Consider the following 25,425-nt stretch of genomic DNA (forward strand, 5'->3'; position numbering starts at 1 on the left):
TGAGCCATAATTTACTATTAATTAAAATAGCAACATCATTCTATGTCAAATGTGTGTTGTTCGATTTCGATGAAACGTATGTACAAGATCTCCGCATGTATCGCATGCTTCACACATGCGGGAAAACATATTTGAAATATTTTCCTGTATATATTGTTAAAGTAATACTATATAAAGTTCTATTAAATACAAAACTTATTCAGAACAGAATAACTATTTTATACATAATAACTTGAAATATTAACGAACAGCGCTCTATTCTCTTGTACTTCTCAAACAGGAATAAATTTGTTTTATTGCACGTTCATTCATTCAACACATACGCGACGCTCTTGTCTCATGGCGTTTTCCTTTTGTCTTCCTCTCCTTCATTCCTCGTTCGTACAATACAGATGTACATACATCTATTTTCTAACATATATAATTAGATTACATTTGCGAATGAAATCCGCTTAATAAATAACGTACTAAGTATGATTCGGTGGTTCGATTCCATCAACATTGTTGAAAATTTTGGATCTTAATTGCCGAAATAATGATATAGGAACACTAAATTTACACTTAGAATTTATATTAGAATAGTTATATGTTTATTTGATAAAGGATTTCAAAGATATTCTTCGATATTCACTTGCACGCGTCTCACCTTCTTCCATACCAGACTGTTAACTAACTGAACAGTTTACATTCCTTTGTTTTCGGCACATACATACTTCCACACTCATATTCACATACATGTATCACTACTACGCAGCTAATCTAGTCTAGTACATAAAATTATACATATCTCGATAGACATATATTCGCTTCGTTATCGTTGAATCTGGAAATACGACAACTATTGAAAAGTTTGCCGGCAAAAGTAACGTTGCTCCGGCGATGATTTCGTATCGGGTACGTAAATCGCACGGTAAAAAGAACGTCGTGTCAATAGCGTCGAGATAGAGAGAACAATGAGCTGTTCCGAGCACAATGAACGGTTTCCACAATTGTATCACAGAATTTCGAGAATTTCGTCGGCTCCCACGTGCGTATGAATAGAAGCGAAATCTTGTGTGTTGCGCAATTGAGGTTCGGAGATGGCGGTGGAACGCTGCTGTCGTTTCGCTGCGTTTGAAAAACGAGAGTTCAAGTTAATGAGGAAAGTTGCGCACTCGTCTTCTCTCTGCCCTGGCGCGGGAACACTCGCGTCTACCTCGCTGCTAATTTCCACGATAATCCCACTCAATCTTTAGTTACGCGTTTGGTCATTGTTACGAATACCTTGGTAGATTGAAAACCTTGACGTAGAAACCGGGCAAGTGCAGATTTTTAATGTTATGGGAAATTGAATAAAACTGAATTAAACGCGCCGATGTTTTGCACTTAGAAAGGAATTGATGTAACGAGCGATATGAGAAACGGTACTTGTTACATTTTTTAAAAATGTACCTAGCAAACCTTCCTCGGTATTTAGACCTGTCTGCTTCCTGCGCTAAAATGCCCGGAATTCGAAATGGAATATCTCATTTTCTCGCGTCTTTATTTTTCCTTGGCTTTCTTTCGAATTCCAGTTTCCTGGGCAGACCACTGACATCCGGCTGGTCGTCTCTCGTTGGCACGTACACTTTCTTTACTTTCCGATCACCGATACGAGTCCTGTGCGTCCCAAGACATTTCAAATCGACGAGAAGAAAGACACGCGATTTAACAGAGTAGGTTTACTAAACACGTTTGAAACGCATTGGCTGATAGATTAACGCAACATTAACGCTATTATACTTTAGAATGAGAATTTTATGAATGATAGTCTTCAATTTTTTTAATTTAATTCCATTGTGCGAGAATGAAAATGACACGAATAATAATATGGCCATTAATTTCTAAAGTCTACTGTTTTATTTGTCTGACAACGTTATTTCGGGATTCTGTAGTGGCGGACGAATATATAAAAATAACAAAATATATAAAACTTCAACGCGTACAATTTTTGTAAAAAGTGGACTTGCTCGATTTTTGCAGCGAGGTCGCCGAATTAATCTATTGCATATGTATGTGTATATTTGTAAAAACTTCTTGGATTTTCAACAGAGAATTTTATGCTAGCAATTATAATTTCTCAATCTTCTCTGAATATTTTGCGAAGGTTGTTCATTCAAAATTCTTTTGTATTGTTCTCTTATAATTCTGTATCTTTTAATTTATCTACAGTTAGAAAGTGAAATTATTTCGCGTAAATCGACATCCTAAAAATACTGAAAACGCGCAAATTCGAAAGTGTTAACCGTCTATGAATGAATGATCGAATGAAATATGTTTTACAGAAAAGTTTCAGCAATTACAGTAAACTCCTTCTCTTAATAAATACACTTTCATACTTTTATAGGAGCAATAGAGTTCCATTTTACGAGGTACTTTACGTAACGTGTTACCCTGTAGCCAGACAGATTTGAGTTCTACTTCTCAACAGCAATTCCATTGCAGTTTGATAGAAATGCTCGTACATTTATTAAAAAATCGATTATTATTTTTCCACTGATAGAGAGAAGTTAAAAGAAAATATATAATTAAAATAATTTCCAACTTTCTATATTTGCAAATAAACAAACGTAGTAAAATAAATTATCGTTTACGAACGTATTTTAGCGGGATAAAATCTTCGAATCATAGAATTATCCAATTTCGCACGAGACGCGTGTAACGTGGCAGTCGCGTATTTTCATTCCATGGAAAAATAATAGGAAAAACCGACTCTCTTGTAAAAACGAAACGAACGCGAGAAGAAACGAAAAAATATTAATTCAACACGGTCGCAACGTGTTCTTCTAATGAAATATCGTTGCGTAACATTTTAACCTGATGTTGGAATTTCTCATTTTCGCGCCGCATGAAATGTGTTAAGCCAAGTTCCGCCCTTGCAGGCCGTCCACAATTTCTTCGCTTTATCTTGACTTATCCCCGCGTTTACGCCACATTTTACGCGCTTTGCGGATCGCACTAGTACAACAGACGACTTTACGAATCTACGTCTCCGATCGGACAACGTTTAATCTATGGCAGAGCGGCTAAAACAAAACGACAGCAAAATGCAACTTTTCAAGGGAAATAGCAAATTTCTCTAATCACCTGGCGAATTACGTTTCACATCGTAAGCGACATATTAACCGGAACCGAATCACTGCTATTCTCCACGGGGACACAATTGATACAGTCGGGCGGAAAATAGGTAGAAAATACCGAAGCAAGGGGTAATTTGAGCGAAAATAGGTAAAATCAGTTTTTCCGCGGTGCGCGCTCGTCAGACCGTAAAACAGAGAGACCGTTAATCGATTGATGAAACCGTTAACTGTAACGACGCTTTTTACTAAACAGTTGAATTCTCTTGTATGTTCGTACAAATCCGTGTGCATCCGGTAACTGCGTACCTATAGATTGTTCCGTCCCTTTTCCAATTTCATCTACGAACGATATCGTGCCAGCGATTGATAACAAAACGAAAACAACCGCGAGCTGGGTTTTCCGGAAATTCGCTTATACGATCGTCACCAGCTCGTCGTTGCTGGCAATCGGTTTTCAAATATATTCCACGTTGACCTCGATATTAGACAAATAATAATTTCGGTCGCGCGTTGTGACTTTTAAATCTGACTTTTAAACCTTCGCCAATCAATTTCACGCAGGCAATCGGAACGAACGGTAACGTTTTCACGCGCTGAACGCATCCGATTTTTTAACAAATAATTCGGACAAACTGCACGGACGTGGAAGATGAAAGAGAACGGTTTGTAACTGCGTAACGGTGAACCTATCGATTTAGCGAATGTACGGGTTACTGTGTAATATACACGCACAGTGATTGTCTGACAAACTCTTGTACTTACTTATTCATCGAATATTTATGTTTCGTAATAGTTATTAAATAATATTTCTGAAAATCTAGTATCCACGTCCAATCTAATTTTATCAGTTTTCATCATTTTTAAGTAACAATTTTTGTTTAGATTCTCGTGTTACTATAAAGGAACAAGAGATTTTGATGAATTTCTTGTAAACCAACTACTGATTATAAATGGGACTTTTCGGCATGCAAATGTGGTCTTCAGGTATAAACGTAATTCCTTTATTTCAATTCCACTTATCGTTTATGGTATATCGTTCAAATGTTGCGATCGTCTTTGACAATGCATCCATTGCATGCATTGACGTGCTGTACGGTACCTGCTACAGTCGTCAGAATGCAGAAGGAATTTTTATAAAGTCAAGGGTCGAATCTATTTTTGAAAGAGGAATAAAAAAGATTGGAAGGTTCTAGCGTTTAGATGAAAAATGTACTTTTTCCCGCGGACAAATTGAGTTTATATCGTTCTAAAGGATATTATAAATAAATGATCAAATAAAAATTTGACGTTCGATAATTGGAGAAATTTGTGACAAAGCGACAGAGCTGAAATTGATCAATCTATTAGCTTCTCAGTTATCGCGCACGCTAGTTTAGAAAGTTATTAGACGTGGCAATTTAAAGAGTTAATAAACGCTGAGAGAAATTAAAATTAAAAAATTACGTTTCTATATTTATTAGAACTACATTTATATCCCAAAAAGCTGTAATTGGGATTTCTATATTTATTATTTCTATAAGTATTTCTATATTTATTAAAATTATATTTACATCCCAAAAAACTGTAATTAAGATTTCTATATTTATTATTTCTATAAGTTTTTCTATATTTATTAAAATTATATTTACATCCCAAAATGCTGTAATTAAGATTTCTATATTTATTATTTCTATAAGTATTTCTATATTTATTAAAATTATATTTACATCCCAAAAAACTGTAATTAAGATTTCTATATTTATTATTTCTATAAGTTTTTCTATATTTATTAAAACTATATTTATATCCCAAAAAGGTGTAATTAGGATTTCTATATTTATTATTTCCATAAGTATTTCTATATTTATTAAAATTATATTTATATCCCAAAAAGCTGTAATTAGGATTTCTATATTTATTATTTCTATAAGTATTTCTATATTTATTAAAATTATATTTACATCCCAAAAAACTGTAATTAAGATTTCTATATTTATTATTTCTATAAGTTTTTCTATATTTATTAAAATTATATTTACATCCCAAAAAGCTATAATTGGGATTTCTATATTTATTATTTCTATGAGTATTTCTATATTTATTAAAATTATATTTACATCCCAAAAAGCTGTAATTAGGATTTCTATATTTATTATTTCTATAAGTATTTCTATATTTATTAAAACTATATTTATATCCCAAAAAGGTGTAATTAGGATTTCTATATTTATTATTTCCATAAGTATTTCTATATTTATTAAAATTATATTTATATCCCAAAAAGCTGTAATTAGGATTTCTATATTTATTATTTCCATAAGTATTTCTATATTTATTAAAACTATATTTACATCCCAAAATGCTGTAATTAGGATTTCTATATTTATTATTTCCATAAGTATTTCTATATTTATTAAAACTATATTTACATCCCAAAAAGCTGTAATCCCACGTAATTAGTAGTTGGTTTAAAAAAAATTCATAAAAATCTCTTGCTTTTATCGTTGTTACGCGAGAATCACAATTCGTACTCTTTTCTATCATCTCGTTCGTTCTATCGTTCGTATTTGAACGTTTGCTCTCTCGATTCATGTTTGCCACACGATGCAAACATACGACGTACGAGAGAAGTAAAAATAAAGAAAGTATATGTAATACAAATATAAATAAAGTAGCTGTTAAAATATTGATACAATACGGAAGATAATAAAAGAGAATAATGGATCTGTATTAGGATGATATACAAGAAATACATACAACGTATTAAGTTGGATTGTAATGTACGTTTGCTCGGTTTTATCCACTTGGTGCTAGGACATCATTTTCAATCCTTCGCCACCATAAACGTTATATATCATTTTAAAAGTTACGTTCCAGCGATAACCTTGATAAAAATTTATTATGATCGATGAACCCCAGCTGTTTTTGCGGAATCATATCGTATATATCTTAGACTTTCCTATTCTTTTTAATGATGTCATATTATACTTTTCTGCTAGCAAATGGCTACAAATATGTGACAAAATTGCGTAATAAATATAAAGACAGGACAAAATATCTACACAAAATATGTATATGTATACGTATGTAAATATGTAAAATATGTAATATACGACTAAATATGTATTTCTGTATCATCGAACGAAATAATCAGGATAATTACATCTGACGATCTAGTACTATAGTTCATTATTTGCCTATATTCATCATATTTATGTTTTTCTCAGAAGCCACATTAGTCAACTTGAAAATTGGAAGACAGAGAGAAGCGATCATATTAAAAGTATTATTTTTTAAAACTTGCCTTGCAACTACCTATAAATAACGAATGGGCGAACATTAATCGTGTAAGGTGACAGAACCTGGATAATTGGAACTATAGTAAATATATTCGGTTATAATTATATTATAACTGAAATTATAAAAACTGAGGTTGATCTTGTCTAATTATCTAAACTTGAGGTTTAGGCTTCTGAGAAGCTCTTTATAGTTTTATACTTATATATTGTTACTGTTTACTATTTTTATACCCATAATAAATTTTTCAAATCATCTTCTGTATATATTGGGTTGGCAACTAAGTGATTGCGGACTTTGTCATTAGGTGGTAATGGTCATTAGGTAATCATTACCAATGTAATAACAAAGTCCGCAATGATTTAGTTATCAACCCAATATAGGAAATAGTAGGAACAAATACAAACGTTAGAAAGATGGAAATACAATTTCTGGAAATTAAACCAGTTTTCAAAGAGCATAACAAGGGTCGCTAAAACGCAACGCAATAAATCGACTACGAAGCGAACGCAAACCGTTCGAAAATACACAAATTTTCAAAGATTCGATCTTGGAAGATTTCTAAGCATCGAAGTGTCACGGTCTGCTTTATGCTTCCGGTGCTTCTTCACGCGGCAGAGATTGCAAATGTTCGAACAAGATTAAGTACGTAAAACTGGAGAAATAACCCAGAGATGTTTCTTACGTCGGCTGCCTCACAAACGAGAGATAGAAAAATACGGTTCTAAGAAGGCTCGCATTTAGCGCAAATGTCAGTTGGAATGTATCACTGAAGATCTGTCAAAGCTCAAGTCACGGCAATTAGTAAAAAGCGAAAATTATAAATGGTGACATTTATTCAAAATACAGTGGTTCAGCGGAAAATATATCGGTGTTAAACATATATTTGTTGCTAAAAATGGCCTCACTAACATCAAGTTGTGGCTCACTGATGCGATTAATAATTGACTGTTCAAACGTTTCCATGAGCGTTGCACAGTATCTTGTGACCTTTACATAGATTTTCAGATTCGTTTTAAATTTTACCAACGTAATTACGATAATCGCGCCTCGTTAAGCGGCTAATGAAATTTCAAAAGGTTTTGTACGATTCACACGTATCTCATAATATTGTTCATAAAATATTTCTGGTATATGTGTTCAAATACTTTCACGAACCATTGTACATTTCACGTGTTGTTATTGTTCCAAAACACTTGCAAATTATTAATAAATTTCTGCCTGTTTAGACGAAAAAACACATCAACTATTGTCGCACATAAAAGATATAACTTAGAAAAAACGAAGCTGGCACCCCGCTGGGGGTAGCCGCCCACATGCTATATTTATTTTTTTGTTATATTTTTTTTTTCTTCACCAACAAGATATAACACTTTGCCAAATGTCCACAAGGACAAATTGTAAAATAACCAAAATAAAAAAAAAAAAAAAAAAAAAACTATTGTCGCTATAATTGTTCGAAAATCCGAACTACCTGGCGATGAATTGTCGATTATATGTAATAGATACGATCCGGTATTTGCTTAATAGAAAAACAACGCGAGTGGAAGAAAGAGAGATGAGAGAGTCGGTCTGATGAAGAGAAATATATCAGCTGGGCAATGTTAACGCAACGAAACTTTTTTCTTTTCGATCTTTATTGAACAAAAATTTTACCACCGTAATTGTGGCGTTTTTCTGATTAAAACAAGACCAAACACGATACAATTTGGAGCACAGTAGCTTATTTAATACCGTTAACTTATTTTCTTTCGTCACATGTAAATGTGACTTAAACTATTCGCGTTCTTCGTGTGAGCTACTCATTTTAACTATCAGCGTTATTCTCATTTGGACCAGAAAAATCTCACAAATACGTTAGTAAAAGTTTAATTTTTAAAAAACCAGAGATAAAAACATTCGTCGTTGTCCAAACGGAATATTAGCATTCTTTCACGGACGATTGAATTCGTATCAGGTTACACTACTCAGTCGTCGAACCTCGCGGTGTAACCAAGGAAACGCACTAGGACCAGGTCAGAAAAAAAGGCGAACAAAAAAGCGAACATTTAGAGTATTTTAGACAGACACTGTATTAGACACTTAGAGAGACTGTATTAACACGATACTCGGCTATGTATCGTATCTAACACTGTACAACTAGCGTCAAGAAACACGATAAAGGAATGACGAGACATAGTACTATTTCAAGCTATTACCTTACTGTTAGTAGTCACAATTACTTTCAAGCTGGAGATAACACAGAATGAAATCCTGATTGCAACACGGCTATTCGTTACTCTCCTACTATTCTCAACCGTCAATCTTGTTTCATTAGACACTTCTGCGAAAAACCGTACACAGAATTACCAAGCCTCTCAAGCAAGCACTTTGCGACAATCGACAATCTCCTTTTCTGAAATTCGAACGGCATCCACCGTGCAATTGCAGCCTGTGGAACGTCTTCCTATTTTGCATATCCAGCAAAATGCCGCGTCTACGTTCGATCCTTTTACGGCGCTCGCATCCAGCATCGTATCAAGGACACTTAAGCGTCAGTTACGACTTGTTTGGGCAAGTCGCGTACGCAATCCTAGAGACGAAGGTGCGCGCGAGTGAATATTGCAACGTGCACGTGCCGGCACGTAAAGCTACGTTAGAAAATTAAGCGTGCGAGCTCGTGAACGCGAATACACGCGCCTGCTGTACACACACACACACACACACACTTAGTCTTATACAGGGTGTTACAGGATATCTCTTGTAAGCCACATTGACAAACTCCACTTTTGTAAATCTTTTTAGGATCACTAGACTGCAAATGTTTATGCAAATTCAAGTTTTCATGAACGTAACTGTCCGGATAAAATCTATTACTATACTTTGGATATTAATATTAAGGTAAGATGCCCAAATATCGTCCCCCTAATGTTTTCAGCTTTTTGATTTGGGAAAATTTACCTTGGAAGCATAGCAACGAAAATCTGTAATCAGAGTTTCATAAAAGTTCATACAAACAGAGGAAAAAGCATATATGTAAAAGGATGCGTTTTCTAGTTGTGAAAAAAGTGTTGCTAATTTCGTCCTCGTTTCAAATTTATTTTAAGAAATTTATTTTAAGCAACAATTTATATTATTCACATTTTATGCGCTTGAAATATGTTTTATTATAAAATTATTTGCAGCTCATAGCAGCATATAATCCGCGCGATACATCTAATCCACTTTTCTACGCTCGTATCGTCCGAAAATCGATCGTCATATACAAAATAGGCCGTATTTTGGTCCTGTTCACTTTCTCAGGACGACTCTATTTAAAATTTCTTTCCACAAAACGCGTTCCTAATTTCGTCCCTGGCTATCTATTTAAAAGGGCGACATTAGGTACAGAACGAGACGGTCACTTCAAAATATAAAAATAGAAGCAATATACCAGACGTCAGCTACAAGAAGAATTACGTACTGCTTCACATATTGAGATGCGACTTTGAATATTAAGAAATAACGTAGTACCAATTCCACTGCAGTCTAATTAAATACCAATTGCAGTTTGCAGGCTGGGGCACTTAACAACAAATATTGGTCGCAGGAGGAAATTCACGCCACTCAACCTGCTCCAATATTTATTGCGCTCTAGTCTACACGTCTATTACACGGAGCTTATTTGCCATACATCCAGCTTAAACGTACAGACCTGAATTTTTCAATATCACATAAGTACCCCATCACATTCATTTTTGTATCTGGCAATTTTTTATGAGTGCACGAACGTGCACAGTCGAGTAATCACCAAATTAATTAACAGCAAATTCGTCGTGCAATCCAACGTAAGTTTCAAACCGTTTCTAGCGTATCGTCTATAATCGATACTGTCGTCTGTCATTGCTTTGATGTCTAACATTTGCCATGTAAATGTTGCGCGCATATTTTAAGCCACCATGTATGTGCAGTGTGCACGTGCACGCAAGAAAGCGTATCTTGTCTCTCCATACCTGGTACCGACGATACACACCACCGCGTGCAGCAAACGTCGGGTTAAACCGTTACCTCGATCCTCTGCTTTTACCTATCGTAGACACCACTCGTGGAGACAATCTACGCTCTTCCCCCCTTTTCCTGTGTTTCCTTTTCTCCGCCAGTATATTTTCTTCTGTCGTTCAAATTGTCGTTCGTTCGCTCTGATTCTTTCTTTGTGACCATGCACGGCTTTGAAATCTCTTAATGGAATTTATTCTACGGTTTTGTTCAACCTACCGATAGACGCGGACCTCCCTCTATGTCCTACGTCCTATAAAGTGGCCGCCTGCTGTAACGTATTGCCAATCGTAAAGGTAAATCCACTAGCTTCTGCCGTATTCATTGTAAATTCCGTTATGTTTTCATGTTTTGTATCAAGACACTTTCCGTTCTGTGATATCGTTGGGTAGAGGTTTTTTAAATTTTACGTTCGCCGTGGCGAAAGATCTTCTTGTCAATTCTTTTTTTTTTTTTTTTTTTTTTTTTTTTTTTTTTTTTTTTTTTTTTTTTTTTTTTTTTTTTTTTTTTTTTATAGCCGACCAAGTTTAATCTTTGCGAATTGGAGCACTCATTACGGATAAAAATTTTAATCAGAGGATCTTACTGCTAAAGTACGGTAAGTAGAAAATGCATTTGAAAAATTTAAAGCTGCCCCATTTTTCCTTCATTAAACATAACGCCTTTTAGCGCGAGCGATTCAAGTTAATCGCGAAACTTTGACGAAACCCGTGATTTTGCTTTCTATCGAAACTCTAATTTCTCTGGAAACGTTTAACCCGAAGATTGAACATTTTCTTGACAGAGATACTGTACAGTCAACGTAAGTAATTTCCTCTTTAGCGACAGCGGCGCCTTAATCATTTCCCCTCATACTGGAGAAAGCTAACGATAATCTCTATTAGTCATGGTCGATCGAAACCATTCAAAGTTACCTTAGCAATTTATTATTCTTTAATATGACTCGACAGAGGTACAAGAAGTACGCGTATTTATCTAATTTCAGAAATATACATATTTAATGCCCAAATCTACTGTTTGTCTTAACATAATTTTGACAAAAATTCGCTACTTTCCTTTGTACTTTCCTTAACACGTTAAATGCCACGCCAGTTTTACAAGGTTTGGTCGTGGCGCCACGATGAATTTTTTATTATACAATACATATAATGATGAAATATTACCTACAAGAAATATGTTACGGCGTATAATTATCATTAATGAATTTATCTCACTGAGGTCACCGGTGACCCCCATGGCACTGTAGTACAATTTCGCTCGATTCACTTATTTTTTTCGATTATCAATTATCTCATACTGTTTCATCGCGTTGCTAAATAATTGTTCTATGTTGTTACATCCCGGGACCTACCAGAAACCATAATTCATCCCTCGATCATATTTATTCGGACCCTCAATAATCTTAAAGAACCGTCACAAGATTTAGCATTTTTTACTTTACTGTCAAGGCCCTTAATTGCTATCAAACATCTTTCAAGTCGAAACGTTCCTTAAGGTTATTGTTCATTAAGATAAAACACGGAAAAAGCGTGTTTTTTCCACGTTCGACAACCACTGGTGAGGGGCGCGCATAATAGATCTATATTTCATGTATAAATAAAACTATTTTTATATGTTTTATACTGCATTAATTTCGTCACACCATTGTAGTAGCAATGGCGATAATAAAAAATGTATAAATATTGACATTTGTTCATTTGATGACATTTCTATTAATCTTGGCGCGCCGGTCACCGGTGACCGCCATGGCATTCAACGCGTTGATTAAAAAATTATATAAATCTACAGAAGAAATGTGCACGATCTAATATATTCTAAAATTTATATTTCATATTTTATATTTTATATTATATGTACATACTTGACTAACTTCTTACAAGTTGTATATTTGTGTCGATTAAAATCGGACACTGCGTAGCGTTTCGCGCCTCTTGAAACAAAACGTTTTTTCTTATAATCCCATATTTATCTGTACCTGTTACTCGCATAATATTTACAAATAGTTAGATGTAGGGACGCCGGAGCCTTTCTTTCGGAATATTTGGCAAGGTCCCTAATACTTTAGTCCAGACTTTTTGTTATAATCGTACTTAAACAATAATACTGAGGAATAGCTGTTTACGAGTCGAGTGAATTATGATCATCCGAGAATTATGACAGTGGGCTTGGGCTCGAAGTGATATAATGGGTCGCTGAACGAAGCCACAGTCACGGGAGAGACGTGTACCTAAGAGAAGTATAAAGTAATTAAATAACTCTCCTTAAAAACAGAGATTGACCTGAGGAATATGGAGAGGAGTATAAGGGCAGTTCCACTTGGACTCAGGTGCAATCCGATAAGTTCGACTAGTCCAGTGAACACGTACATCGAGTTCCTAATCGCAATCGTCATCCCATTGACCGTGTATTCGTTATCGAACCTAAATTCATCGTCATAGGCATCTCGAGCACTCGATCATCGATATCACTTGTTAACTGTTGTAATACATTCCCATAAACAAACATCATCTGGTATAAGACAACTATGGACAACTCGCAGCAAAACTCATCACACGCCCCGTTTTCCAAAGATAATCCGACATATATATAGTACGAAGAGCATCGCGTGGCTTTCGCTACTTTAAGCCACAAGCGCTTCAAAAGTCACGGGAACGTTGCTATTTACAATAGTAGCGTTGTTTGTACGATGAGAGCGAAATTATATCAAGTCGAAAGAGTGTTTTCATTTCGGTCTTCTGACTGCACTGGTGCAACAATGTGCCACCGGCGAATTTACGTGAGATTTGCCTCTGGTTTTGCGTTTGTTAGAGAATCGTTTGATCTCTTCTAGGATTGAGTGGACGTGCTGTGGTTTGCGAGTATCGTCGCTTCTAACGTACCAAGTTGCGTCTACGATCGCTCGAAGGATTTTAGCTAGTTGACTTTCAATTTTTTAAACCTGTGATTTGGCTGCCATTCACCGAAGCTGGATTCCACGTGTCTAGACAACTCTATCACACGTTTGTACATCAGACTTTCGTTATTCCTGTCGACTTTGAATTTTCTGAAGATAAATCGTTTCTTAACTAATTTCACATGTTTTATTTTTTGTTTATGCTATTTCCAAATGAGTTTAATGTGTGTTGTATCGTTTCGAAGTGAACACAAGTTTAACTTCAACTACATTTAGCGTATAAGTGTAACTTTCGAAAATACTGATATCTATGCATTACTATGTTGTACAGGGATCGCTTTGGATACTTTTTATTTAAACTCGTAACGTGTCCACAAGAGGATAAACTACACCAAAGCTTGTTACGAAAACGAAAAATGTTCAAATTTGATATCGAAAATGAGGAAATGGTAAATTTATTTAAAACGTAAAATCGAAAGAATGTTGGTATGTTATGATTATAGGAACAAAATTAAAATACGAACAAGGCAGAGATTGTACATGGATTTCTGTATTTTTGAATTTAAATAGCTTAACGAACAGGAAGTGATATCATAGAACATAACAGTATTGCTATTCTGTACAGAATGTTATTTTTGTATTGTATGTTACTACTTGTATGCATGCGTGGAAAATAAGATAATAATAATATAATGCAATGACATTGATCAAATCAAAACGCTAGTTCTAACTACTATAGAGCGATCTTTGATTTTATCGCTTTAAGTTGGATTACTTGGCAATCCTTTTAATTCTCGTATTTAGACGAAACAAAATCTTGGATTTTTACGTAAATTCGTGCTTTTGTAAATCTAATTGAACAAATAGAATCTCTGGTAAAAATTTATTTTCATTATATAATAATTATCACACTTTGGACATTTTGTGTCATTCCACATACGCGCGATTTATGCAATTTTTAAATTTCCTACAAACGCATAAACGTCCGTAGTCTACTCACGCTTAAAAGGAAAAAGAATGCAATAAAAATGGAGATACAGAGAAGCATTAACATAGCGTTACAAGAATTTAGACTGAGACACGAACAGAATGTAATTTCGTCCGCTTCAATTATAAGACAAATAAAGATAGACAGGTCAATTATAAAAAAATCACAAGAAACGAAAAATGTAATTAGCAAAAAACTACGGAACTGGCAAATAATTAAAAGAAAATAAATTACATTTATCTGGTTCTTGTATCATTACGTTTTCTAGAATGATCATGAAAAAAGACAAGCTATTCCGTTATCCGAAAATACTCCGTTATCCGGATGCTGGAGCCTCTACTGTATTTTAATTTCAACTATTATAAATTCATCCATTCGAAACACACTCGTTCGTAATTAACTCCTGCACATTGTTCATCACGGCAAAGGAATTGAAAATTTGGCTTCTCTTCTACGGAATTAGAACCACGTTGTCTTCAATTCTGAAGGAAATCGGTAGACCCTCGACTATCATACGACTAGCGTCACGATTATTTGTCGCAGTTCCATAGTCACCGCAACAAATATCAAAGCCCATAGATGACCGTGATTTTTCATTGTTGCTACTAATAAAGCAACGACGAAGACAAATTGCAAAGGTGGCGTGAAAAGCTGCACTCGATACGTTATGGAATTCGTAATGAAGCGTAGACGTCGGTGTTTTAGCGAACAGTATGATAGATACGATACGAAACCAGCGAAACAGATGTACGAGTATCCGGAAAGTGATTTATCACTCGGCCGGATAGGAAGAACTTTGGCACGAGGCGATGTTACGCCGTTCGGGGAATTTTTCTCAGCTGCGCATGAACATTTCGTGTACTGTACGTACACGGTGGATCTTCCCGACAGAATGATCAGTTGAAATTGCAAATGAACATGTACCACGTAAAAGTCATTGCCGAAAATGTTTCCTACGATTCTTATTATATTATATGTTAACGTTTATTATAATTGTCATATCTATTAGGGTATTTTAAGATAGTAAATACCTTGGAAGTACTGTGAGGAAAATGGAAAAATAATTTTTCGGCATGTAGTAAACTGGGCGATAAGAGGAGAATGTATACCAAATTCCAACATTTACGTTTTATAAATTTGTCGTATTAATCGACTAGATTTTCAGTATATATATCTGTGCAGTATACTTCTTTATTGATCTTTTTCAGAATTTTCTTTTTGTGAATTTTGTTCAGACCAGCTACTGGTTATATGGGACTAGAGCTTTTTGGAATGCGAATGGAAAGTCTTGAAGTAGTAATTCCTTTAGATCAGTTCGACTTATTATTTATTGTTTATTATGCAAGTCCTGTGGTCATCTTTGACCATGTAACCATTGTTGGTTACTAAGAAATTATTAAACGTGGCAGTTTAAAAAGATAATAAAAATAAGAGGAATTGAAGTAACAGAAAATACATTTGAGCTTGAAGACTATATTTGCATTCAAAAAGGGTCTAGTCCTATGTTAGTACGGTTCAACTTATTGTTTATTGCTTATTATACGAGTCTTGTGATCATTTTTAACCATGTAACCATTGTTGGTTACTAAGAAGTTATTAAACGTGGTAGTTTAAAAAGTTAGTAAAAATAAGAGGAATTGAAGTAACAGAAACTACATTTGAGCTTGAAGACTATATTTGCATTCAAAAAGGGTCTAGTCCTATGTTAGTTCGGTTCAACTTATTGTTTGTTGCTCATTATGCGAGTCCTGTGATCATCTTTGGCCACGTAATTGTGGGTTACTAAGAAGTTATTAAACGTGGCAGGGTAAAAAGTTAATAAACGAGAAGAGGAATGAAGTAAACAGAAATTACATTTGAGCTTGAAGACTACATTTGCATTCAAAAAGAGTCTAGTCCTATGTTAGTACGGTTCAACTTATTGTTTATTGCTTATTATACGAGTCTTGTGATCATTTTTAACCATGTAACCATTGTTGGTTACTAAGAAGTTATTAAACGTGGTAGTTTAAAAAGTTAGTAAAAATAAGAGGAATTGAAGTAACAGAAACTACATTTGAGCTTGAAGACTATATTTGCATTCAAAAAGGGTCTAGTCCTATGTTAGTACGGTTCAACTTATTGTTTATTGCTTATTATACGAGTCTTGTAATTATCTTTGACCATATAACCATTGTTGGTTACTAAGAAATTATTAAACGTGGTAGTTTAAAAAGTTAGTAAAAATAAGAGGAATTGAAGTAACAGAAACTACATTTGAGCTTGAAGACTATATTTGCATTCAAAAAGGGTCTAGTCCTATGTTAGTTCGGTTCGACTTATTGTTTATTGCTCATTATGCGAGTCCTGTGATCATCTTTGGCCACGTAATTGTGGGTTACTAAGAAGTTGTTAAACGTGGCAGTTTAAAAAGTTAATAAACGAGAAGAGGAATGAAGTAAACAGAAATTATATTTGAACTTGAAGACTACATTTGCATTAGGTGGTACTGACAAAATCCACAATCACTCAGTTGCCAACCCAATACATAGGAGTGGACCTTTTTTGAATGCAAATGTAGTCTTCAAGCTCAAATGTAATTTTTGTTTACTTCAATTCCTCTTCTCGTTTCTTAACTTTTTAAACTGCCACGTTCAATAACTTCTTAGTCATAGCACCAAATGACAAAATCCGCAATCACTTAGTTGCCAACCCAGTAATTAGTATATTTGTTCCGAAAAAAATTCGTTGTTATACGAGAATCTCCACTTAATGAAACAAAATTCCAATAACACATAATTTATAAATTGTAAAATTCATTAACCTATTACTAACTAAAGCACATAATATGCTTAGATTTTTAAATGAACAGAGATGATAGTAGCGTCTCAGCAAATAGATCGCGTCTATGATACACTGTTAGCAGAGAAGAAGACCTAACTCTTACGGCTATGACAGTTGCCGGACAACTTTCAGAAACTATCGCAAGTAAGTATGTAGTTAGTGCGTGAAAGTTTTATAAAAATTGGATCATCGTAATCGTAAAAGCGCAGTCTCTCAGTGAAAAATACGATAAAAATTGAGTGGAACTTTAAACTTGGCGAAATATTTTTACGTTTTCAAAAAAATTTATGACGATAAACATTGATTACACGAACAATGTACATGTACGTTAAACAATAGTCGTAACAAGCCGCAAAGACTCACGTTAGCAAAGTGTTGTAAAAAGTACACGTAATTTTCGTAATCTAAATAAAGATTAGACAAAAGCTGGGAAAAGATATCTACCAAAACCATTCATTTCCGCAGCCATCCTTATCAAGAACAGCCTCTACTTGCATATTACAAATACTCTCCACATACGGCAGAACGCCAAGAGATTACTAGTCAGAAGATTTCATTTATCAAAACCAAAATAACAAAAAATAATGCGAAGACGAATGAATTTTACATAAGCGAAAGATACTTGTAAAGAAAGGCTAGTTGTCACTTGAAAATTACGCGATTATTAGAAACCTGTGATTGATGATAAAGAATCCCTGACACAAATGACGTGTCAGATGATGGACCTTGAGGAGGAAGCAATAAATAATTGTAGGAGATAAGGAATTACAATAATAATCATTACGATCATATTTTTTCTATCTATGAATTTTATTATCCAAAAACTTTTTTAAAATTCTACATAAATTCAATTTCCCAAAAGTAACGTTGCACAGTTTTGGTAACTATAAATCAGGACAATTCTTTGACTAGCTCTTGCATACAATGAAAATTGTATTCAATCTTCTTGATAATAAACGAAGATGAAGAAGTAACGCCAGTAGAGTTCTTTAAAAGCGAGTTAAAATAAAGTCCATATTGATGTAGAAGATTTTATTATGAACTTACAACTCTTTATATCATGTACAGTGTTCACGAGAACCCTATTTGAACCCTATAAAAACTTTTCTAAATATATCATACCTTTTATACGAAAAATCTATTTTCGTACCACGTACAACTTTCGCGATCATATTGGTAAGATTTCAAACAGATCCAAAAATGTACATAGAAGTTACAAAATACAATTTAAATTTTATTTATTGTATTGTATCTTTTGTATTTAACATCCGTTTCACGAGCACATACTAATTTGGTACTATAAATACGTGCTTGTAATAAATTCTACGAATATAATCACGATAATTACATTTGATCATAATATTATGCTGATAAAACTTCAACAAGTCTAGCACGATATACATAGTATATTTACAATTATAATTTATTCAAATATCAATGAGCAACGCCTTTTTCAATAATTCCCAAATTACATAAAAATATTCTAGCGAATAATATTCGTCCTCGCTTGAATCTGCTTCATTCGTATAGTAAGTTAAGAAATTACTTTTTCTCGACACGGCTCATTTTTAAAATCACTTCGGAATAAAAGCGTTAGACAGTGGCTTAATTACAGCAAAGTCGCCACTAAACATAGAGAACAACAGGAATGTTTACACTAGCTGACAGAGTACATTCCCTGTTGACGTTTTAATTAAAACTTTTCACCCTTTGCGCAACAGCCAATTTAATTATTCGCCGATTACTTTTTCCAGACGAGGCAAACGTTCGGAAGTTATCATTTCGATGTTCTCAATCTCGCGGCCAGGGACAAGTTGGTAGTTCGGAGAAGAAACTGAAACGACTTTCCCGCCGTAAAAATTTATGCACCTGTAAGAAATTAATTCCAAGCTGAAAGTTGGATGAGCTGCGTGATCTCTGCTACAAAGACGAGTTCGCCTGCAGGACATCTGATGTTAGATTATCAGAGGAAAGTTTGGTGGGGATCTGATAGAAAATCCTACTGTTTCACGATAGAAGACCAGCTCATGGAATCTTCTGCACGGCCGTATGGTCGATGACCCAGAGGATGTGCTAACGGATCGCGCTGTGCCGCTGATTCAAGAAACCACGAACCAGACCTACTCGTAAATGTCTCTCGAAAAACATGACGAAATGTGTTTGCCTAACCAGTACAAACCCACGTATTACGACTTTAATTTTTCAGTAAAAGTGGCCGGTGAATGACGAATACGTGTTCGATTCATATATGTACAGTAGCTGGCAAAAATTTAAGACGATTATCTCTCTGATGGATTATCGCGCCACATTATAAATACTAAGTATCCACATCGTCCTTGCAATTACAGATGCGCTCACGTTCTATCTACGAACGGCCAAGAGACAGAAAACACGAGCTACACTTGAGAAGATGAGTATAAAACGATTCGATGCTGTATTTGCTACGAATATTAATTTAGAACTATATAACACGACGTACTAAATTCGTGATAAAAATTGGTAAATTTAAATGAAAATCCAGAGTACAGCAGCAATGCCCAGAAGACATTTAGCGAAATATAGCAAATGTTATTGAAACACCTAAGACAGTATTTATAAATTTCAAAGAAATGGATGAAGGAAGAAGGAAGATGAATCGGCGCATCCACTGCCTATCCGAAAAGGATCATTTTCGAATTGCTATTGATTCTTAAAACGAAATCTGCATTGCGAATGATCTGAACATTTGCGTAAGAATCGTTCAGAAATATTTTCGTGATTTTAGTGTCGAAGGAGCTCCCGAAGAATCCAATACTCAGTCGTAAAAATCGGAAGCCAGAAATTGCTTCTGCTTCCGGGAAGCACACAAGCACTGGACAGTACAAGTACGGACAGTACATTTTAATGAAGTGTTGCTTTCTGATGATTTAAAATTTAATAGGCTGTAATAGAGTGGATTTCCATAGCAATCGATCGCGGACTGTTGGTTGTTTATTATCTACAATATAGCGCGATAATTTATCAGAAAGGTAGTCGTGAACTTTTGTCCATTACTGTACATACAATGGCTCGCAAGAATACTCCAACACTTGCAAAAAGAACATAATTTTAACGATATAATACGTATGTTGTACGGAACATTTTGACAAATTAACATTATAGTGAGACTCGACTATCATGGGAAGGTACAAAGTACTTGGTACAAAGAAATAGAAATATCTTAGAAATTAAACTGACCAACTCTACTTTTCATATAGATATACACATTTGAGACCAATTTGACCCATAGAAAAACAATTACAGAATTGCCAAACATACGATAAAATTGAACAAACTTACATTTGCCTCGAAATGTTAATGTTGAGATATGTATAATTTTCCGTGCTGGACTGGGTTAAATGCGTATTAGAGTTACTAGTATGTGAGTATTAGTGTGTGGATACATGTGTGTAAGCGTCCAGGCCTTAGTTAGGACAAAAGACGATTGGCAGTGGTTTAAAAGCATCTGGAAGAGTCAGTTAGCAGTCGAGTGTAGAGAAAGTGCGGAGACGCGTGCAAGTGTGAATCGAAGAATATGTGAGAAATCCTTCTTGTAATAGATATATTATTATTTTAATATTACACCCCGGTGTATATTCAATGTTCCTTCAACATTATTTCGGCACCAAAGATCCACAATTCTTAACAGTTAACTAAAAGCATAAATTCCTAATGATGACATTTCAATATTCTTAGGTCTAAAATTTCATAAAATATTCCACAACCTAACTGCATTTTTGATTCAATCACTAATTAATCAATGAAGAGATTTTCCAAGCGCGTGTCACATGACAATATTTAACTGGTAAATATACAAATGTTTAACGAACAATTCCATTCTCCCTCATTGTATTCGTATCAAATGAACTTTAACGTAGATATTATATATAGAAGCTATTGAGTTGGCAACTAAGTGATTGCGGATTTTGTCATTAGATGGTATTGATGGGATTTTGTCATTAGGTGGTAAGATCGTATTTATTCAATCGTAGCTCCTTCGTAATTGCAACAGTCAAGTACTTACAATATCTTAGCTACCCAAACGATGCAACACTTCCTTTGATAGGCCTAACAAACACATTAAACTGATAAATATCTGAACATCGACGAACATTGTATGACTAACTATGGACAGAGTGCATCAAATTTTAAACGTTTTTTTAATTATTCCTCTACAATTAACTAATGATTTAATTGTCACAGTGGAACGAATATTTCGCCCATCAATCATTCCATTCTATTAAGCTCATCACTCGCTACAAAGTAAATTTTGAAAACGGCGTTTGTAATATCGTCATTTTCCTGCAGTTTTCAATTTACGAAGTCGATCAATGCGACTTCTGTATGGCACGTGTATTTCAGTCTGTGCGTAACGCTACCATATTTATATGATTAAATTGTATTATAATTTATAATCGTATTATATGAATTTATTTTAATCGCACGAAACATTCGCGCAATCTTATTAACTAATTTCTAATATTAGAAAAAGAGATCTAAAATCACTGTATCTTCCACGTACACTGTGACCTAGTACGATATTTCTGCTTGACTGTGATCTTCATATTAGATTAAAAACCAAGCACACTGTTAGCTAAGAACCTAAATACAAAGAAGATTTATAAATCACAGATGAAAACAAAGTAAATCGACAATATAAAAATTATGATATTAACAAAATAAAGAGATGAGATTACTTGACTCATCGAGAGCCAACGTTGCGTTAACGCAATATTTTTTCTTCCTTTTAAATCAATTCACCTTATTGAATCCTATAGAATCCATATCGTGATTAAAAAAAAATAAAAATTCTAAGAATAATAAAATTCTAAGAAAAATAAAAATTCTAAGATAAAAAAAAATTCTAAGAATTCGCTACTTCTCCCATCTAGAACTTACAACTGTATGAATCATCAATGTATCTATTATACTAATATAACATAATAATCCGCAATGTATCTATTGTACTAATAAATTTTCGGTGGCCTGACAAAACAACGATTCAATTCTCTATTGTTTAATAAAATTACGTTTACGCGACTTTTATATGATCCTTAATGGGTTAATCACGTGCGGTGCAAGATTAAAGACGAGACGACGAAGAAGCAGCAAGAGACTCCGCCTCGTCTAAACTCTTAAACTCTCAATATCGCAAAGTGAGGTAAATCAAAGGATACGAACGCGACACTCGAATCAATCAACCGATGTGATACCGACATGAAAGAATAAGTTGTAGAAAGACACGCAAACAAGATTACGCGTTTCCAGTTCATGTTAAGTAACGAAGAGGTATTTCCTGTATTTATACATGAAATTCTCAAGCTACGTCGGAGAGGCTCTCGTTCTAAGAACGATTCCGTGTTCATTCCTGCATGAACGTAGCGTGCAGAGATCCCTACCACGCAGGATAAACTTTCACCGCAACATTTGCCGTCGCCTCGATGACGTTGCCGATCAACCGACCTTGCGTTCCAAGTACCGGTATTTAGATTACAGAAAACATTTTTGCTAAGCTTCGTGGGATAGACCACGCAAAGACACTGGGCTGCGTTTAAAATATTTTCACAGGAATGGCACCGCTAATGGGCTGCGGCGAAGAAGTTGGAAATGAAAGAGTCCTGTTCGATATGAAATTGGAAAAACCATCTCAGTAGAAAAATCTGTCTGTCTATGATATTAATGATTAGTAGTGATATCGATATTTATTGATGTAATGTGTAATTATCGTCAATAGTTATTAATAATACTGATGCTATTAGCATAAAATAATTATTAATAATATTAATTCTGTTTATAACAAATCTATAATTTATCACTTGTCAACTATTAACTGTTAGTTAATGCATAAATTATTGCGCAAGGAAGCCATGGGTATACAGGATTAATGTTTTAATCTTTTTCAGTAACAAATAGCTTACTTCTGTAAATTTATTTGTTACACGAAAATGACATAAACAATTGGAAATCCTATAAGGAATTCTAAAAAGTAATGTTTGTAACATTAGTACTCAACTACGAATATTTAGGCAAATTCATATTTTTATTAATACGTAAATAACGATTTCATTTTTCAGATGTTGCAGCTTACATATTTGGATTATATTTATTTACTTATTTGTATGTACGTATATGTGACAAAATTAGATGCAAACATTTTGCGCATTGTTGTACATTTTTTTTTTTTCTCAATGACTCGATAAATATGTAGTAGGAATATATTAAGTTTGAGATAAAAACATTTCAAGAAATTTGTGGAATTTCTTTCCTTTTTCCTCTGTTCAACCTATTACAAGAAACAAGGTTTATCGAAGAAAATCAAGGATAATGAAATTGGCGAGCATTTTGGAACAAGGTTTCTTAGAATAACGTGTAATATGTAGAGTCCAAAATGTGGCCCTTTCTTTACCTTATTATTTTCATAATCCTAATCTGTGGACTGTAATCTTTGGATTGTGATACTCATTAATTTTTCATAATTTCGTTGAAATATGGTTAAGCAAAATTTTATAGTTGCATGTAATACAACGTAGCTTATCTGTATATTTTGTACAAATTAATTGTTTCAGTAACCATTTCTGAAAGTTTATTCATTGTTTTTCTATAATTTCATATTGCTTCATTATGTACGAAATTTTAAGTAAAACATGTCAATTATTTCATGGTTAAAAAATTATAAAAACCTATGTCAGAATTGATTATTCATTCAAATTTCCATGATACATCTAACACTTTATTTTTGTTTCACTAGGAAATAAATAATCATAATATGGAATCATTGTTAAAGATTATTAAATATTACTCAACGTGACGTTTATAAGAAACATGCACAAGCTCATGAAAATCCCATATACATTCTAAACGACTTCTGACAGTGTTCTAAGAATAAACAAAATAAAACTCTCTGGATAACGTGTTATTACATTAACGAATATTCAATGTAGTTTTGTAATGAAGATCAACGAACTTCGCATAAAAACAATGAAATCCAGACCAAACAATGAAAGTGACAAAGTGTGAAGCAAATAACATATACATAAGTAAACGAAATTATAATATTAAAAAACGTAATATCTTATTTTTATTTAAAACGACAATCTTATAATATACTAATCGAAAAATTATTTAATAAACATGTTTTTACTAAGAATAAACCTATTTACATATTTAGAAGACTTCACAATTATTTTCAATAAACTATTAAAAACATACCAACAACTTAAAAAAAAAGCTATTAAATACATATAACAAAGAATAATATCTAAAACTAAATAATAAAAATATAAAACTGAAGCCTACATAATTATTCTAAAATATGGAGTCAAGTACTATAAATAAATATGTATTGCATTATTTTGTTTCCTCATAACATCCAAAATGCCTTAAAATGAGATTTAATGACTAACCAAATATGGAAATGTTTATAAATGTGTATTAAACAATCCATATTATTACTTGTCAATACTATAAATTCAGAAAATTAATAGTCCAAATTTTTCAACTTAAAATAAAATATCCCCTGATAGTAATATGACATAACCATAAAATATGAATGTACGTTTAAATTTCAATTCCTGGTAAATACAAGAGACAAACCTTGAAATATCAACCAGTTAATCATATCGTAGTTGTATAAATTTTCACTAAAGTACAAAACATTACAAAGTATATTTTACTTAAAGTAACTCTAAAACATAAAGTAATAGAATAGACCGATAAATTGTAGGAACGCTCGATGCACATAACATTCCGAGATGAAACAACCGTAAAAACGTCGAAACCAAGCGTCAATACTGTTCATTGACCTTCGTTGAAGCAACTAGTGTTCAAATACATACACATACCGTACGTATGATTAATTTTCCGAGATCAATAGTAACAGTAAATGATGTAGCAAAACAAATCAGTGAAATGATATGAAAAGCGCAAGTATATTTTCACTGAATCGTAGAATCTCAAGTTTCTATAGATATTTCCAGAGAACGTGACGTTAGTAAATTCAAAGTGAGCCACGGTGCAACAAGATGTTCCTTTCACCGTAACATAGTAAAGGTGAATAATATAACTTGGCTAACAGGTTGATCAAGTAAAAGCAATGTCACGCAAATATATTACGGAAACAGGGAAAAAAGACTTACCGGCCACGAAGGAAGGTTCGTTCCGTGTCTTTGCTCGTCATCTTCAAAGAATCTTGGATCCAGGTGTATTACGGTGGAAAATTACGCCAAGGATGTCATACCGTTGACTCTTGCCACGAAACCAAGAAGACCGCTTCGAAACAGAATACGATACTCTTTATAATTACGAATCACCGGTTT

General features: G+C 33.8%; 1 protein-coding gene across 2 annotated transcripts in view; it reads right to left on the reverse strand.

Moving 5' to 3' along the window:
- Positions 1 to 25,425, reverse strand: part of LOC132908972 (cadherin-87A) — a 582,211-nt gene that overhangs the window by 556,251 nt on the left and 535 nt on the right. For both annotated transcript variants that reach the window (XM_060963473.1, XM_060963472.1), the window contains exon 2: positions 25,246 to 25,378. In XM_060963473.1, the coding sequence (XP_060819456.1) occupies positions 25,246 to 25,286 (41 nt within the window). In that variant the 5' untranslated portion in view covers positions 25,287 to 25,378. The remainder of the gene's footprint in view (positions 1 to 25,245; positions 25,379 to 25,425) is intronic.

The sequence above is a fragment of the Bombus pascuorum genome, chromosome 7 (assembly GCF_905332965.1).
Source record: "Bombus pascuorum chromosome 7, iyBomPasc1.1, whole genome shotgun sequence".
Taxonomy (NCBI): Eukaryota; Metazoa; Arthropoda; class Insecta; order Hymenoptera; family Apidae; genus Bombus; species Bombus pascuorum.